The sequence below is a fragment of the Zalophus californianus genome, chromosome 15 (assembly GCF_009762305.2).
Source record: "Zalophus californianus isolate mZalCal1 chromosome 15, mZalCal1.pri.v2, whole genome shotgun sequence".
Lineage (NCBI taxonomy): Eukaryota > Metazoa > Chordata > Mammalia > Carnivora > Otariidae > Zalophus > Zalophus californianus.
In genome coordinates, this window is record NC_045609.1 from 52,960,982 (window position 1) to 52,977,017 (window position 16,036).

General features: G+C 38.5%; 1 protein-coding gene across 2 annotated transcripts in view; it reads left to right on the top strand.

Moving 5' to 3' along the window:
- BTAF1 (B-TFIID TATA-box binding protein associated factor 1) overlaps nt 1-16,036 on the top strand; it is a 104,425-nt gene that overhangs the window by 7,360 nt on the left and 81,029 nt on the right. The window contains exons 2-4 of one of the 2 annotated variants that reach the window (XM_027596213.2): nt 4,246-4,369; nt 9,243-9,357; nt 11,756-11,902. In XM_027596213.2, coding sequence (XP_027452014.1) covers nt 4,246-4,369; nt 9,243-9,357; nt 11,756-11,902 — 386 coding nt within the window. The remainder of the gene's footprint in view (nt 1-4,245; nt 4,370-9,242; nt 9,358-11,755; nt 11,903-16,036) is intronic. The other variant, XM_027596214.2, reaches the window with a different exon arrangement.

Genomic DNA, 16,036 nt, shown 5'->3' on the forward strand with positions numbered 1-16,036 from the left:
TTTTTTCTACTAGCGGTTCTGCAAGAGAAGTTTTAGCCAAAAGAAGTATTGTGGTAAGTACTGTGTTTCCTCAATTAGCCCTTCTTTTAACTTCCTTTCTCTTCTGACCACCTAGCTTCTGTCACACCCTCCCTCACCGAGGCCCCTACCCGCCCTCCAACATAATACTGACCCTGTCTCAATGCCCTTTCGAAACCCTTCCCCCACCAGTTCACTGTACCAGCCTTTTCCATTGTGTCCTGGCCCTGATGCTTACCCTGCTTGCCTCATAGCTGGCTACCGTGGGATAACAGGTCAGACTGCCCTCTTGTCAGATCCTGGTCTGCTCATCCCTTTGTTCTTCCTTTTGTGTGGTGTTTATTCTGCTGTTCTGGATAGAGGAAGGGAGAACTCCAAAAAAAAAAAAGTATTCTTGTATCCCCATTCCTCTATTCAGGGAGGCAAGTTTGGCTACCACCAAGGTGGAAGATATAAGGATAATTAGGCCTGGATAAGGTGAGAGAGTGAGCTGATCTGTTAACCCCAGGACAGTTGGCTGCTAGAGGAGCAGAGGTTACATGACATGGCATTGGGATAAAAGGCTTTGCATAAAGGAGAGGCAAGAGGAACTGTGTGGCTTTGAGACAGGATCAGCATTAGGTTAGAGAGAAGTCAGAGGTCTTTGGCCAGGAGTGTGGTTCTAATGAAGCTGGGTAGCAGGAGACTAAAGGAAAGTTTAGAAAGGGTGGAGATTTTTGAAGGAATACAGTGCCTACTTCATAGTCTTTTTCTCAGCTTGCTATTTGGCGCAGGTGTAACTCTTGATGTTCAGAATGCTGAAATACTGCTCGGCTGATCTTATCACTTAACTGAAACATTACCTTAGCATCAGTTCTCTTTTTTTGTATTTTTTTTTAGGTTTATTTATTTGAGAGAGAGAGGGGGAGAGAGCGGGAGGAGGGGCAGAGGGAGAGAGAGAATCACAAGCAGACTCCCTGTCGAGTGTGGGAGCCCGATGCAGGGCCTGAGATCATGACCTGAGCCAGACGCTTAACCGACTGAACCACCAGTTCTGTTATTTTTATAACTTGTTTTGACATAATATAGCTATTACAGATTAAGGGTGTTTCTCAAAGGAAGAAAAAAAATTCTAATATAGCTCACTTTTTTTTAGCACACACTTTCTTTGCTTAAAAATAATACTTAAACTTGGCCCCAAGAAACTTGAACTTTTCTTTATAATTTTATTTTTTTATTATTACTTTTTAAAGATTTTATTTATTTGACAGAGAGAGACACAGCGAGAGAGGGAACACAAGCAGGGGGAGTGGGAGAGGGAGAAGCAGGCTCTGCGTTGAGCAAGTAGTCTGATGCGGGACTTGATCCCAGGACCCTGGAATCATGACCTGAGCTGAAGGCAGATGCTTAACCTACTGAGCCACCCTGGCATCCCAGATGTTTGAAATTTCTTTTTGCAAATTTCTTGGACAAAATCATACGGTCATGGCAATGTGCAGATGTTTGTTGTGGAGGTTCAGAGATGGTTCTCATGAACTTTAACATCACAACTCGATTTAAAGATGAAAATAATTCAAGGGGCATTCTGAGAGTTATGTATGGGATGGGTGAGGGAAATCATTTTATGGGAAAGGGATTTGTGTCTGACTTAGTCTTAGAACTTTTAAATAACACCAGTTGTCAAAAAAATGTTTTCTCCCTTCCTTTTCTTCTATCTCTGAGTCACTCTTCACCAAATCCTGTAGCAAAACTCGATGAATGAATGGGTAAAGGCAAGTATTTAGATAGCCTGGAATTGATAAGGAGAAATATTGTGTTAGCAGATGGAATGTGTCTGTGTATAGTGTATATATAAAGTAAATTAATGTTCGCATGTCTTATAAAAATTAATTTCTTTGTAATCATTCTGTGTGCCATTCAGTACATTGGAAGCAGAAACTGTGTTGTATTATTCTGCTTTATGCCACTGGCTTTTTTATTACCTCACATATTTTTCTTAAAATTTGTCCTTCCTACATACCCCTAACTATAAATTTGAACCTTACCTCATAGTGTTTTGTTCTGAAGCAGTTAAAAACTTTTCATAGTACTCTTAGCATTCTTGAATGAAAAAGATCTATTTTAGTTCTATTTCTTACTACTTACAATGATTTTGTGCTTATTAGTGACTGGCTAGTTTGAGAAATACTACCAGAAAAAAAACGATCCTGCCCATTTCATCTGCCTCTTAAAGGTTTATCTTTTCTTCGAAAAGGCTTTCAGAGCTTTGTTGTGTAATTTTTTAGCTCTTAGTGATAGAAAAATAATCCCAGAAGTAAAATAAGAGCTTCATTGGGACCTTACTCTCTCTTCCTCATTAGATAAAATTTGAAAATATATTCATTAAATCTCCCCTTTATAGCATTGGGCAGTCAATATAACTTTGCCCCTTGTCATTCTCCATCTTTTTAAAAAATGTTTTTACAGATTTATTTATTTTAGCGTGCGAGTGCATGCGTGCAAGTGGTGGGGAGGGGCAGTGAGAGAGGAGAAGCAGACTCCCAACTGAGTGTGGAACCGGACTCGGGCTCCATCTCACCACCCTGAGATTATGACCTGAGCTGGAAACCAAGAGTTGGATGCTCAGTCGACTAACCCACCCAGGCGCCCCATCCTCCGTCTTTTTTAAAAGTACCCATTTATTCCATATATGAAGTATGAAGCTGCCTTCTTTTCATTACCTGTGGCGTTCACTTTGCCTTATTGAGCCTGATTAGTAGTGTGATAGGAAAGCTAAACCTATATTATGATATGTGGATAGTTGGTGGTAGTTACTTGTGACTTTGCCTTTCTAAAACCTTAGGATTTTCCTGTATTCCAAAATGACAGTAACACAGTGTTCTACTTCTTACCTATTCCAGGTATAAGGCATTGTGATATTATTCCAAGCTTTATTCATTGGATAAATGGCAGAATTGGAATTTGAACTGTGGTGTTGTGGCTCTAGAATTGATGCCATTATGCTGTATGCCTTTGGAAACATTTTACTCAGAGATCTTATTTTTGCCGTATTTGTCACTTCTATACAAATGACCCCATATATATACCTTTAGTCTCAGTTCTTCCTGAACTTCAGAACTCTATTCCAGCTATCCTTTTTGGTCTCTCCTAGCTATCCTGTCCCCCCACTAGTAAACTTACCATCTTTTCCCATATTTTCTCTACTAGTTCTTCCCATTTTGAAAAATGAATCTTCATTTTCTAAGATTCAGAGTCTGAGAGTCTAATTTTCTTGACATTTCGTTATTGCACCATGTATGTTTATCCTCTGCACCCTCTCTCCCAACTTCTTTTTTTTAATTAAAAAAAATTTCTTTTTAAAGATCTTACTTACTTAGGGCGCCTGGTGGCTCAGTCATTGAGCATCTGCCTTCGGCTCGGGTCATGATCTCAGGATCCTGGGATGGAGTCCCACATCGAGCTCCCTGCTCAGCTGGAAGCCTGCTTCTCCCTCTCCTGCTCCCCCTGCTTGTGTTCCCTCTCTTGCTGTGTCTCTGTCAAATAAATAAAAAAATCTTTAAAAAAAATAAATAAGATTTTACTTATTTATTTGAGAGAAAGAGAGCACACAAGCAGGGGAAGGGGCAGAGGGAGAAGCTGACTCCCCGCTGAGCAGGGAGCCCTATGCCAGGCTCTATCCCAGGACCCCAAGATCCTGACCTGAGCCAAAGGCAGCCACTTAACTAACTGAACCACCCAGGCGCCCCTCTCCCAACTTCTTTATAGGCTTCTTGCCATGATGGTAGGTTAGGTCTGCGCTTTTAGCCTAAAACTCTCTAATAAAAGTTTTCTTCCATTACACTTCATGCTTCACGCTGCTGCCAGATTAATCTTCCTAAAATAGAGCTCCAGTTCCACCAAGACCTTTGTGGTCGACCTCTTAAGGTCCATCTCATACACCATTTATTTTATGAAGCCTTTTCAGTATTACACAGCTGGGGATATATAGTATTTGCTCCCTCTGTTCCCACTCTTCAGAGCACTTTGTATTTCTTTTCTGACACAATATTGTTGTATCCTGTATTCTAATTATTTGTGTACTTGCCTTTCTACTTACCCTACCCCCGATTGCAAGTTCCTTAAGAGTAGAGATTCTCCTGTAGCCCTAGAATAGGTCTTTGTTCATAAATGCTCAATACATTTATTTATTAAACTTACACCAATGAGGAAACACGTTTCAGAATAATCATTATATTTTTGTTATTTTAGGCTTGACCGTCTTTTTATCTTACTGGATACTGGCACTACTCCAGTTACAAGAAAAGCTGCTGCACAGCAACTTGGAGAAGTGGTAAAGCTTCATCCCCATGAACTAAATAATCTTTTATCTAAAGTAAGAACTCTTTTTTTCTTTTAGTATAACGCAGTTGTAGAAATTTGTGGATAGGAATATGACAATAGAAATTCTTATTTTTATTTAGTGGCAGTTTGTGGTCTTCAAATTCCATTAAATATCTTCCTATTTCTCCAGATATTTTTTTAAATTTGGTCTTTCTTTTTTTGTCACAAGATTTAAAATATTTTGAGTTTTTTTGCGTCAAGTTTAATTGTCTAAGTGATTTGACAATATACCACCTTTTGCCTGTGGCACAAATTTGAATCTGACCCAATTTGGTAATGAACTAAGTTGTTAATCTAGTTTGTTAGTGGTCTGACTTGTTCTTAATGGCTAGTAATTATATCTAGTTGGCAGTCTTCAAATGGATTGAGTGCTTATGGGAAATGATTGAAATATATGAGAAGCTAGTTATCATTACATTTTAAGTTATCACCTGTTTGAAAGTGGAGGCTTTCTGCTTTGGTGGATCGGTGTTTTTCATTAATACCAGCCCATATTCTTTTCTTAAGCAATGGCTGTATTTTTACTGAACTCTGGGCTTGTAGAAGTGTGCCTGATCATGGTAAGCAGCACATTCCATGTGTTTAATAAATCTCTGGCATGCAGGGGCGCCTGGGTGGCTCAGTCAGTTGAATGTCCAACTCTTGGTTTCAGCTCAGGTCGTGATCTCATGGGTCGTGGGATCGAGCCTCATGTGGGCTCTGTCCTCAGTGGGGAGTCTGCCTGAAGACTCTCTCCCTCTGCCCTTACCCCCAGCCCTCCCTCCTTGAGTGTGTGCACATGTTCTCTCTCTCTCTAAAATAAATCTTAAAAAAATTTTTTTTTCTGGCATACAAAGTAAAACCTGGAATGCTCTGTGTGTTGGGGGGCTCGGGTGGGAAGGAGGGTGGGAATAGAGGATAGGGTTGGGGAGCAATATCGAAATCCCAAGAACCCTCTCTTCCTCCTGGTCTGTCTTCCTTCCTTCCAAAGATTTTATTTACTTATTTGAGAAAGAGAGAGCATATGAGCAAGGGATAAGAGGGAGAGGGAGAGGGAGAAGCAGACTCCCCACCGAGCAGGCAGGGAGCCCGATGTGGGGCTTGATGCCAGGACCCCAGGATCACAACCTGAGCCAAAGGCAGATGAGACACTTAACTGACTGAGCCACCTGAGCCAAAGGCAGACACTTAACTGACTGAGCCACCCAGGCGCCCCTTACCCACTCCTTTGATTCTCATTTGTCCCTTCTTGATTCATATGAATAGGAATTCTAAGGCCTTGTGAATATACAAATCTGTATGATATGGTTCCCACCATGAGGGCTGACAGTAACTGTCTTTTCCGGTATATTTACCACTTAGATATTATCAGGACCTTCTAACCAATATGTAGATGAAGAGACAGTGATTTGATATCCACAGGCTCCATGTTCTCAGAATGGAGAAGGATGCCTATTAGACACTATTCTCAATGTGTAAGGTGGGGGATAGAGAGGCATACCCATTTCTTCTCACCCCAGAGGAAAAGGTGGGGGACTGAATGAGCAGAAACTGGAAACTGGGAGCAAAACTAATTTGTGCTGAACTGAGAAAAGGTTTCCAGCCTTCTGAGTTCTGTTCTGCTTAACTTGGATCCTGGCATATTGGCTGTCATCAAATAATTCCAAGAGGCAAAATTTGTCTTTCATACCGTCTCACCTCTTATCCTCTTTTCTCTCCCCTCAGTGTTTTCCTGTTGCCTTACGGTTGTTTTTTTAAACTGCTTATTGTACAATTCAGTTGTTTTATTTTACTTTTTTAAAGTTTTTTTTTTAAGATTTTATTTATTTATTTGACAGAGAGAGACACGAGAGAGGGAGCACAAGCAGGGGGAGTAGGAGAGGGAGAAGCAGGCTTCCCGTGGAGCAGGGAGCCCGATGCGGGACTCGATCCCAGGACCCTGGGATCATGACCTGAGCTGAAGGCAGACGCTTACCGACTGAGCCACCCAGACGTTCCTTAAAGTTTTTTTTTTTTTTTTAAGATTTTATTTTCAGGTAATCTGTGCACCCAGTATAGGGCTTGAATTTACAACCCCAAGACTCAGAGTCACATGCTGCACCCACTGAGCCAGCCAGGTACCCCTCAGTGATTTTATCTATTTATTTATATATTTATTTTAATGTTTATTTATTTATTCATGAAAGAAAGAGAGAGGCAGAGGGAGAAGCAGGCTCCCTGCATAGCAGGGAGCCCGATGCGGGACTCGATCTCAGGATCCTGGGATCATGACCTGAGCTGAAGGCAGACGCTTAACCATCTGAGCCACGCAGGCGCCCCTATTTATTTATTTTTTTAATTTTAAAATATTTTATTTATTTATTTGACAGAGAGAGAGAGACAGCGAGAGCAGGAACACAAGCAGGGGAGTGGGAGAGGGAGAAGCAGGCTTCCTGCAGAGCAAGGAGCCCGATGCGGGGCTCGATCCCAGGACCCTGGGATCACGACCTGAGCCGAAGGCAGACGCTTAACGACTGAGCCACCCAAGCGCCCCGCCCCTCAGTGATTTTAGATATGTGCAATCATCACCACAACCTAATTTTTATTTCCCCAAAAAGAAACCTTATGCCCATTAGCAGTCACTCTCCATCACTCTCCCTCCCATACCTAGTCCTAGGCAACCCCAGTCTACTTTCTGCCTATAGACTTGCCTATTGTGAAAATTTTTTATTAATGTGACTGGTTTCTTTCACTCAAAATAATATTTTTAACGTTCTTTCATATTGAAGCTTGTCTCATTACTTCATTCCTTTTTATTGCCAAATATTCCATTGTATGGATGTGATCTGAATATATTATGTGTATATACCACATCTTATCTGTTCATCAGTTGATGGACATTTGGGTTGTTTCCACTTTTTGGCCTTTGATGAATAATGCTGCTATGAAAATTCATGTACAAGTTTTTGTGTGGGGTGTATGTTTTCATTTCTCTTGGGTTTATACCTGTGGATAGAATTGCTGGATCATATAGTAACTATGTTTAACTTTATGAGGAACTGCCAGACTGTTTTCCAAAATGGCTCCATTGTTTTACATTCCTAACAGTAGTGTATGAGAGAGCTGATTTTTTTTTTTTACATCCTTGCCAATGCTTGTTATTAACTGACTTTGATTATTTCCATATTAGTGAGTGTTAAGTGATACGTCATTGTAGTTTTGACTTGCATTTTCCTGGTGACTAGTGATGTTGAACATCTTTTCATGTGTTTATTGACCCTTGGTGTATCTTTTTTGGAGAACTGTCTCTTCAGATCCTTTACCTATTTCTCCTTTTTTTTGTGTGTGTGGGGGGGGAACAGAGGGAGAGGGAGGGAGAATCTTAGGCAGGCTCCATGCCCAATGTGGACCCCAATGTGGGGCTTGATCTCATAACCCTGAGATCATGACCTGAACTGAAATCAAGAGTCAGATGCTTGCCAACTAAGTCACCCAGGCGCCCCTAGATCCTTTGCCCATTTTTAAGTGGGATATTTGTTCTTTTAATACTGAGTTGTAATAGTTCTCTATGTATTTTGGATACAAGCAAGCTCCTTACAAGGTATTTCATTTGCAAATTGTTCTTCCAGTCTGTGGTTGTCTTTTCACTTTCCTGATGGTATCCTTTGAAGCATAAAAGTTATTAATTTTGACTTAGTCAGATTTATCCTTTTTTTTCATATCCCTTGTGCTGTTTAGGATCATATCTAAGAAGTCTTGCCTGATCCAAGGTCACAAAGATTTACCCCTGTGTTTTCTTCTAAGAATTGTATAGCTTTAGATCTTACTCTTAGACTTAGGCTCATTTTGAGTTATTTTGTGTGTGTGTGTGTGTGTGTGTGTGTATGGTGTTAGGTAGGGGTTCACAATCATTTTGTTGCCCTAGCACCATTTGTGGAAAAAACTATTCTTTCCCCATTGAATTGTCTTGGCAGTCTTGTTGAAAATCAGTTGACTATAGAGAGTTTTATTTCTAGACTCTCAATTCTATTCCATTGATCTGTGTATCTGTCCTTTTGCCAGTACCACATCGTAAGTTTTGAAATCAAGAAGTGTGAGTATACCAACTTTATTATTCTTTTTCAAGATTGTTTTGGTGACCCTGGGTCCCTTGCATTTCTATATAAATTTTAGGATCAACTTGGCCATTTCTGCAAAAAAAGTGAGCTGGGATTTTGATAGGAATTTTGTTGAATCAGTAGATCAATTGAGGGAGTATTACTCTCTTAACAGTATTAAATCTATAGATCCACAAACATGAGGTGAGGTGTCTTTCTGTTTATTTAGATCTTATTTCCTTTCTTTCAATGGCATTTTGAATATTTCTGTAATTTTCAGTATATGAGTCTTGTACTTTAAGTTTACATTTAAGTATTTCATACTTTTTGGTGCTATTATAAATGGGATTTTTAAAATTTTGTTTTCCAATTGTTTATTGAAAGTATTTAGCAAAACAGTTGATTTTTATATATTGATTTTATATCTTCCCATCCTGCTGAACTCATTTGTTCTTTCTGCTAGTTTTTACAACTTAACTCTTTGTGTTAAGTAATGGGACTTAATGAAAATACACATTTTGCTTTTTACTATATTAAAAGGTAGGTTATTTTTTAAATGTACTTAAGTATCTTTTAACTAAAAGTTTCCTGTTTCCTTTTTTTTTAAGGGGTAGTGATATTTCCTGTGAATGATAGAATCTTGTAAATGATATTAATAATTCCAAGGTGTTTTATTTATATAAATTTTTATGTAAAGTCCAGTGGCTGCTAAATTATAAATTAACAACAAGTAAATTTGTATTTCTCTGTTCTGGCTACTTTGAACAAACAGTATTTTGGTATAACTGTTTTATCTTATAATTTTTTAAGGTGTTGATATATTTAAGAAGTACAAATTGGGATACCCGGATTGCAGCAGGACAAGCTGTTGAAGCTATAGTGAAAAATGTACCTGAGTGGAATCCAGTACCAAGAACCAAACAAGGTGCTTTTAAGTGGTAAAAGTAGTTTGCAGTAACAACCTACCTGTAGAATTAACTATACGTTTTATATTTTAATAATTTCAATTTTAATTTAAAGGCTTAATTCTCAGGTACAGCTTTGTCAGGAAATGACAATGAATAAGGTGATTTTCACCATACTTTTTTTTTTTTTTAAGATTTTATTTATTTGAGGGCGCCTGGGTGGCTCAGTTGGTTAAGCGACTGCCTTCGGCTCAGGTCATGATCCTGGAGTCCCGGTATCAAGTCCCGCAGCGGGCTCCCTGCTTAGCGGGGAGTCTGCTTCTCCCTCTCCCGCTCCCCCCTCTTGTGCTCTCTCTCTCTTTCACTCTGTCTCTCAAATAAATAAATAAAATCTTTAAAAAAAAAAGATTTTATTTCTTTGAGACAGCTTTTGCGCACACACATTCTTGAGGGTGGGGAGGGGCAGAGGGAGAGGGAGAGGCAGACTCCCTGCTGAGTGCGGAGCCGGATGTGGGGCTCAATCCCAGGACCCTGAGATCATGACCTGAGCTGAAGGTAGACAGGCGACTGAGCCACCCAGGCGCCTCTTTCACCACGCTTTTAAAAAACTACTAGATAAACTATGTTTTCATGTATATTTTTAAAATTATTAACTGTACAGTATGCTTGACTTAAAGAGATTATTGCTTCCCTCAGGAATTTATGCCCTAAAAAAAGAAACTAAATAATGCAGCGTTAGGTATTTGAAGCAGTGTTTTTTCTTGTTGCTGGGAGAATAGTGTAATTATTTTCTAAATTTAAGCACAATTATGTATGGATATTTAGAGGGGTCTTTAGTTTCTAATGTGTCCTTTAGATGTCTTGTAGTAAAAATTATTTTTCTGACTGCTTGCAACAATATTTAAGAACGAGCATATGCTTTTAAAAATTTGTAAAGGTATACACTTTAAGTGAAATTCTTTTTTAAAGATTTCATTTATTTGTCAGAGAGAGAGAAAGAGGGGAGCACAAGTAGGGGGAGCATCAGTCAGAGGGAGAAGCAGGCTCCCCGCCGAGCAGGGAGCCCGATGTGGGACTTGATCCCAGGACCCTGGGATCATGACCTGAGCTGAAGGCAGATACTTAACCAACTGAGCCACTCAGGCGTCCCTTAAATGAAAATTTAATGTGCAACCTGATTTCATTTTCAAGTCACTTTGATAACCTCACTTTTATCATACATTTTAGCTTGTCTAAAATTTTTGCTTTAATTATCTGGCACCTATTATGTTGAGAGACTGTATTAATTTGTCCTCTCTCATCAAATGAAATATGTAACCAGAAGAAGTTATAACTTGTTTTAGAAAGGAGCCTTTTCTTTTTTAGCTTGTTTTCCCTGCTTATTTTGGTATATAGAGTTGTTAGAACTCAGATTCTTTTTACAAAACATTAAATTAGTTACACCAGCATTAAAATTTATGGTAAGGTTGCTTGTCATCATTGGAAAACTTAAAATAATTATACTTTAGTTTAATAAATGAATTATATGCAAGTACTAGCTCAAAGTATTTAAAGTCAGTGAACAGTTAAAATATATTTAAAAATTTATAATGGCATAACTTTTTTGAGGAGGAATACAAAACATTTTATGATGCTTTTAGGCCTCAGATATATAATTTTAGCAATTTACCAGGAGATTATAATTTGCTCATATTATGAGGAGTCCTATTGAATGAAGAGTTGCTTTGTGTCATAGATATTCCTTAGGTATAGGGACGAATGATGCTTATTAGCTTAAATATGAATATATTCTCTAAATATGTTTGTTTTCCAAATGAGCACTATGATGAACTCAGGCTGTTACCTTGGTAGTGTTTTCAAACAGTTAAACAGTAAATGGAGGCAATACACACACACACACACACACACACACATATTTTTAAAGATTTTATTTGTCAGAGAGAGAGAGAGAGAGAGAGCATGTGCACAAGCAGGGGGAGCAGCAGCAGAGGGAGAAGCAGGCTCCCCACTGAGCAAGGAGCCCAATGCGGGACTTGATTCCAGGACCCTGGGATCGTGACTTAAGCTGAAGGCAGATGCTTAAGCGACTGAGCCACCCAGGTGTCCCGATACAATATGGTATTTGACATACATATTTCAATATGGGATGCATTTCTTCATATAATAATCCGCCTTTTTAGTGAAAAACAGCTATACATACACCCACTAACATTCTGATAGTTTGTACAAGGGGATCCACCATCTAAATAGTTTATTCATAAATAAGAGCTGATCATAAATAAATCCACAATAGCTTTTCTACTTCCTCTGCCTTTTATTTTTCTTAAAATGTTATACTACCACCCCCAGTAATGCTGTTTTCTTTCATTCTACACTTTGGCTTTATGATCAAATTAAGTATTTTTCAACCTCATTTAGAATCTACTTCAGAAAGTGCTATGGAAGATTCACCTACTACAGATCGATTGAATTTTGACAGATTTGATATATGTAGATTGTTACAGCATGGGGCATCACTTTTGGGATCTGCTGGTGCAGAATTTGAAGTACAAGATGAAAAATCAGGTATGTAGTAGTCCTATAGAAGAAAGTCTGAAATGTTTGTGTTCAGGCTAAATTATCACTTGCTATGCTACATATCAGTCATGCAAAATCTTAATAGATGTTACAAAATGTAAATTGAAGTATGCAGTTGGGGAAGGGGAGGCATTGTGGGTGGAGAAGATAACCAAAAATATTTGGTCTAAAAATATACCATATGAATATTTTCCTCCTTTTAAGTGAATATGTACCATATCTATACATTGTTAATAGATACATATTAGTATTTCAGCAGGCTTTTTATTATGTAATAGAGAAATTATAAAGTGTACTCCATGAACCTTGGTTGAATAGATTTTAAAAGCCAGGATTGGTACAGTTTGTGATACTATTTTCATAATTCTGGACATTTGAGAGGCTTTATGACAGCTTTCTTTTTATCATGTGTTTAAAAAATTTAAATAATTGGATCTCATGCTGGTGACCAAAACAAACACTAAAAATGAAAAAAATAAATCTTGGATAGGAAATCGTCCCACTGTCTTCAAACTTAGGGAATCCATCTGGATATAAAAAAAAGTGTTTGGCCATTCAAGATTGATGCCTTGAGTGGAAAAAACCTTGATGTTTTTAATGGGTTTCTGTAAGTAAGTTGCTCTTTTGACTAAAACCAAAACATAACAGTTTTTGTTACTAATAAAATTAATCATTACTCAAAGCATATCTATCTAGCTAAGTTAATGAAATGATCACTTGTTCATCTTTAAAAAAAATGTCAAACACCCATTTACTCTTGCTTAAATATGGTTTCTATTGAAAGATTTCTGGTTAACCTCAGAACAGCATAGGTTGTTGAAATGTGCAAGTCCCCTTATATGCAAAATTTTTTCAATAAATACAGTATGGTACTGTAAATGTATTTTCCTTATGATTTTCTTAATGTTTTCTCTAGCTTAGTTTATTCTAAGAATATAGTATATAATACATGTACAAATACGTGTTAATTGACTGTTTATGTTACTGGTAAGGCTTTTGATCAACAGGATGCTATTAGTAGTTAAGTTTGGGGGGGTCAAAGTTATACACAGATTTTCAACTGCTTGGGAGTTGGTGTCCCGAATCCCCATGTTGTCCAAGGGTCAGTTGTACTTTAACTATTTTTGGAGAGAATTAAGAGGAGGATTTGGTTAAGTTCCAGAAAAGCATAGTTTTTCTAATAAGGGAGGTAGAAATCATTTAAAAAACTTTCTGATTTGAAAAAAATTCTCTCTAAACAGTAAGTTTACTAATTTTACTATTGTACTCATATCAGAGATCATTGGCCCTTGTCCAGGAGTAAAAGTCAGTGTCGCCATTGTCACTTAAAAAAAATATCTGTATTTGGGTCTTATCCTCGAGATTTAGATTTGATAGATCTGTGGATAGTTCTAGGACATTGTATTTATTTTTATTTTTATTTATTTATTTTTTTAAAGATTATTTTTTTTATTTATTTGACAGAGAGAGACAGCAAGAGAGGGAACACAGGTAGGGGGAGAGGGAGAGGGAGAAGCAGGCTTCCCACCGAGCAGGGAGCCCGATGCGGGGCTTGATCCCAGGACCCTGGGATCATGACCTCAGCCAAAGGCAGACATCTAACAACTGAGCCACCCAGGTGCCCCTATTTATTTTTATTTTTATTTTTTAAAGATTTATTTATTTTTTTGACAGAGAGAGAGAGAGCACAATTAGGCAGAGCAGCAGGCAGAGGGAGAGGGAGAAGCAGGCTCTCTGTTGAGCAGGGAGCCCGACGTGGGCTCAATCCCAGGACCCTGAGATCATGACCTGAGTCGAAGGCAGCTGCTTAACCAACTGAGCAACCCAGGCGCCTGTGTTTGTTTTTATTTTAATTTTTAAATTTTTTTAGTTTAAACTCAGTTAACATATAGTATATTATTAGTTTCAGGGGTAGAATTTAGTGATTCGTCACCCAGTGCTCATTATATCAAGTGCCTTCCTTAATGCCCATCACCCAGTTACCCCATCCGCCCACCCACCTCCCTTCCAGCAACCCTCAGTTTGTTTCCTGTAGTTAAGAGTTTCTTGTGGTTTGTCTCCCTCTCTGTTTTTATTTTATTTTTCCTTTCCTTCTATGTTCATCTGTTTTGCTGCTTAAATTCCACATTGTAAGTGAAAACATAATGGGATTTGTCTTTCTCTGACTAACTTATTTCGCTTAGCATAATACCCTCTAGTTCCATCCATGTCATTGCAAATGGCAAGATTTCATTCTTTTTGATGGGTGAGTAATACTCCATTGTATATGTACCACATCTTTATCCATTCATCAATTGAAGGACATCTGGGCTCTTTCCATATTCTTTTTTATTAACATATATTATTTGTTTTGGGGGTACAGGTCTGTGATTCATCAGTCTTACACAATACACAGCTTTCACCACAACACATACCCTCCCCAATGTCCATCACCCAGCCACCGCATCCCCCTACCCCCCTCCCCTCCAGCAAACCCCAGTTTGATTCCTGAGATTAAGAGTCTCTTGTGGTTTGTCTCCCTCTCTGGTTTCGTCTTGTTTCATTTTTTCCTCTCTTCCCCTATGATCTTCTGCCTTGTTTCTTAAATTCCACAAAGCAGTGAGATTCTATGATAATTGTCTTTCTCTGATTGACTTATTTTGCTTAGCATAATACTCTCTAGTTCCATCCATGTCATTGCAAATGGCAAGATTTCAATTTTTTGATGGCTGCATAATAATCCATTTATGTACACCACATCTTTATCCATTCATCTGTCGATGGACATCTGGACTCTTTCCATAGTTTGGCTTTTGTGGACATTGCTGCTATAAACATTGGGGTGCAGGTGCCCCTTTGGGTCACTACATTTGTATCTTTGGGATAAATACTCAGTATAGTGCAATTGCTGAGTTGTAGGGTAGCTCTATTTTCAACTTTTTGAGGAACCTCCATACTGTTTTCCAGACTGGCTGCATCAGCTTGCATTCCCACCAACAGTGGAAGAGGGTTCCCTTTTCTCTGCATCCTCACCAACATCTTTTGTTTCCTGACTTGTTAATTTTAGCCATTCTCACCAGTGTGAGGTGATATCTTATTGTGGTTTTGATTTGTATTTCCCTGATGCCGAGTGATGTGGAGCATTTTTTCATGTGTCTCTTGGCCATTTGTATGTTTTTGGAGAATATGTCTGTTAATGTCTTCTGCCCACTTCTTCACTGGATTTTTTTGGTTTTTTTTGGGTGTTGAGTGTGTTAAGTTCTTTATAGATCTTGGATACTAGCCCTTTATCTGATATGTCATTTGTGAATGTCTTCTCCCATTCTGTAGGTTGCCTTTTAGTTTTGTTGACTGTTTCCGTTGCTCTGAAGAACCTGTTTATCCTGATGAAGTCCCAGTAGTTCATTTTTGCTTTTGCCTTTGGAGTTGTGTCTAGCAAGAAGTGGCTGTAGCTGAGGTCAAGGAGGTTGCTGCCTGTGTTCTCCTCTAGGATTTTGATGGATTCCTGTCTCACATTGAAGTCTTTCATCCATTTTGAGTCTATTTTTGTTTATGGTGTAAGGAAATGGTCTAGTTTCATTCTTCTGCATGTGGCTGTCCAATTTTCCCAACACCATTTGTTGAAGAGACTGTCTTTTTTCCATTGGATATTCTTTCTTGTCTTGTCAAACGTTAGTTGACCATAGAGTTGAGGGTCCATTTCTGGGCTCTCTATTCTGTTCCATTGATCTATGTGTCTGTTTCTGTGCCAGTACCATACTGTCTTGATGATGACAGCTTTGTAATAGAGCTGGAAGTCCAGGATGTTGTATTTAAAAGAAAAAAACTCTACGGGTGACTGATACATAACCAAGATTAGGAACCCCAGTTTTTGGGCAACTCAGATTTTAATGCTGTTAAGTCACAGTATGCTGATTAGTGCTCATTAAAAATTCTCTAATTAGATTTTCTTTTCGTGTCTGTTTATTTGTGTTTGTTTCCTTATACATGAAGGACACATACATGATTAGTATAGGTGCTAGTCTGATTTTCCTTTGCAGTTGTATAGGTTGTTTTCCCCAATAGGGCTTTCCCTGGAATGAGAGGACTGATTTTGGGTTCTGTGTAATTGTCATGGACTTGTGATCCAGCAGTCTTCACTTT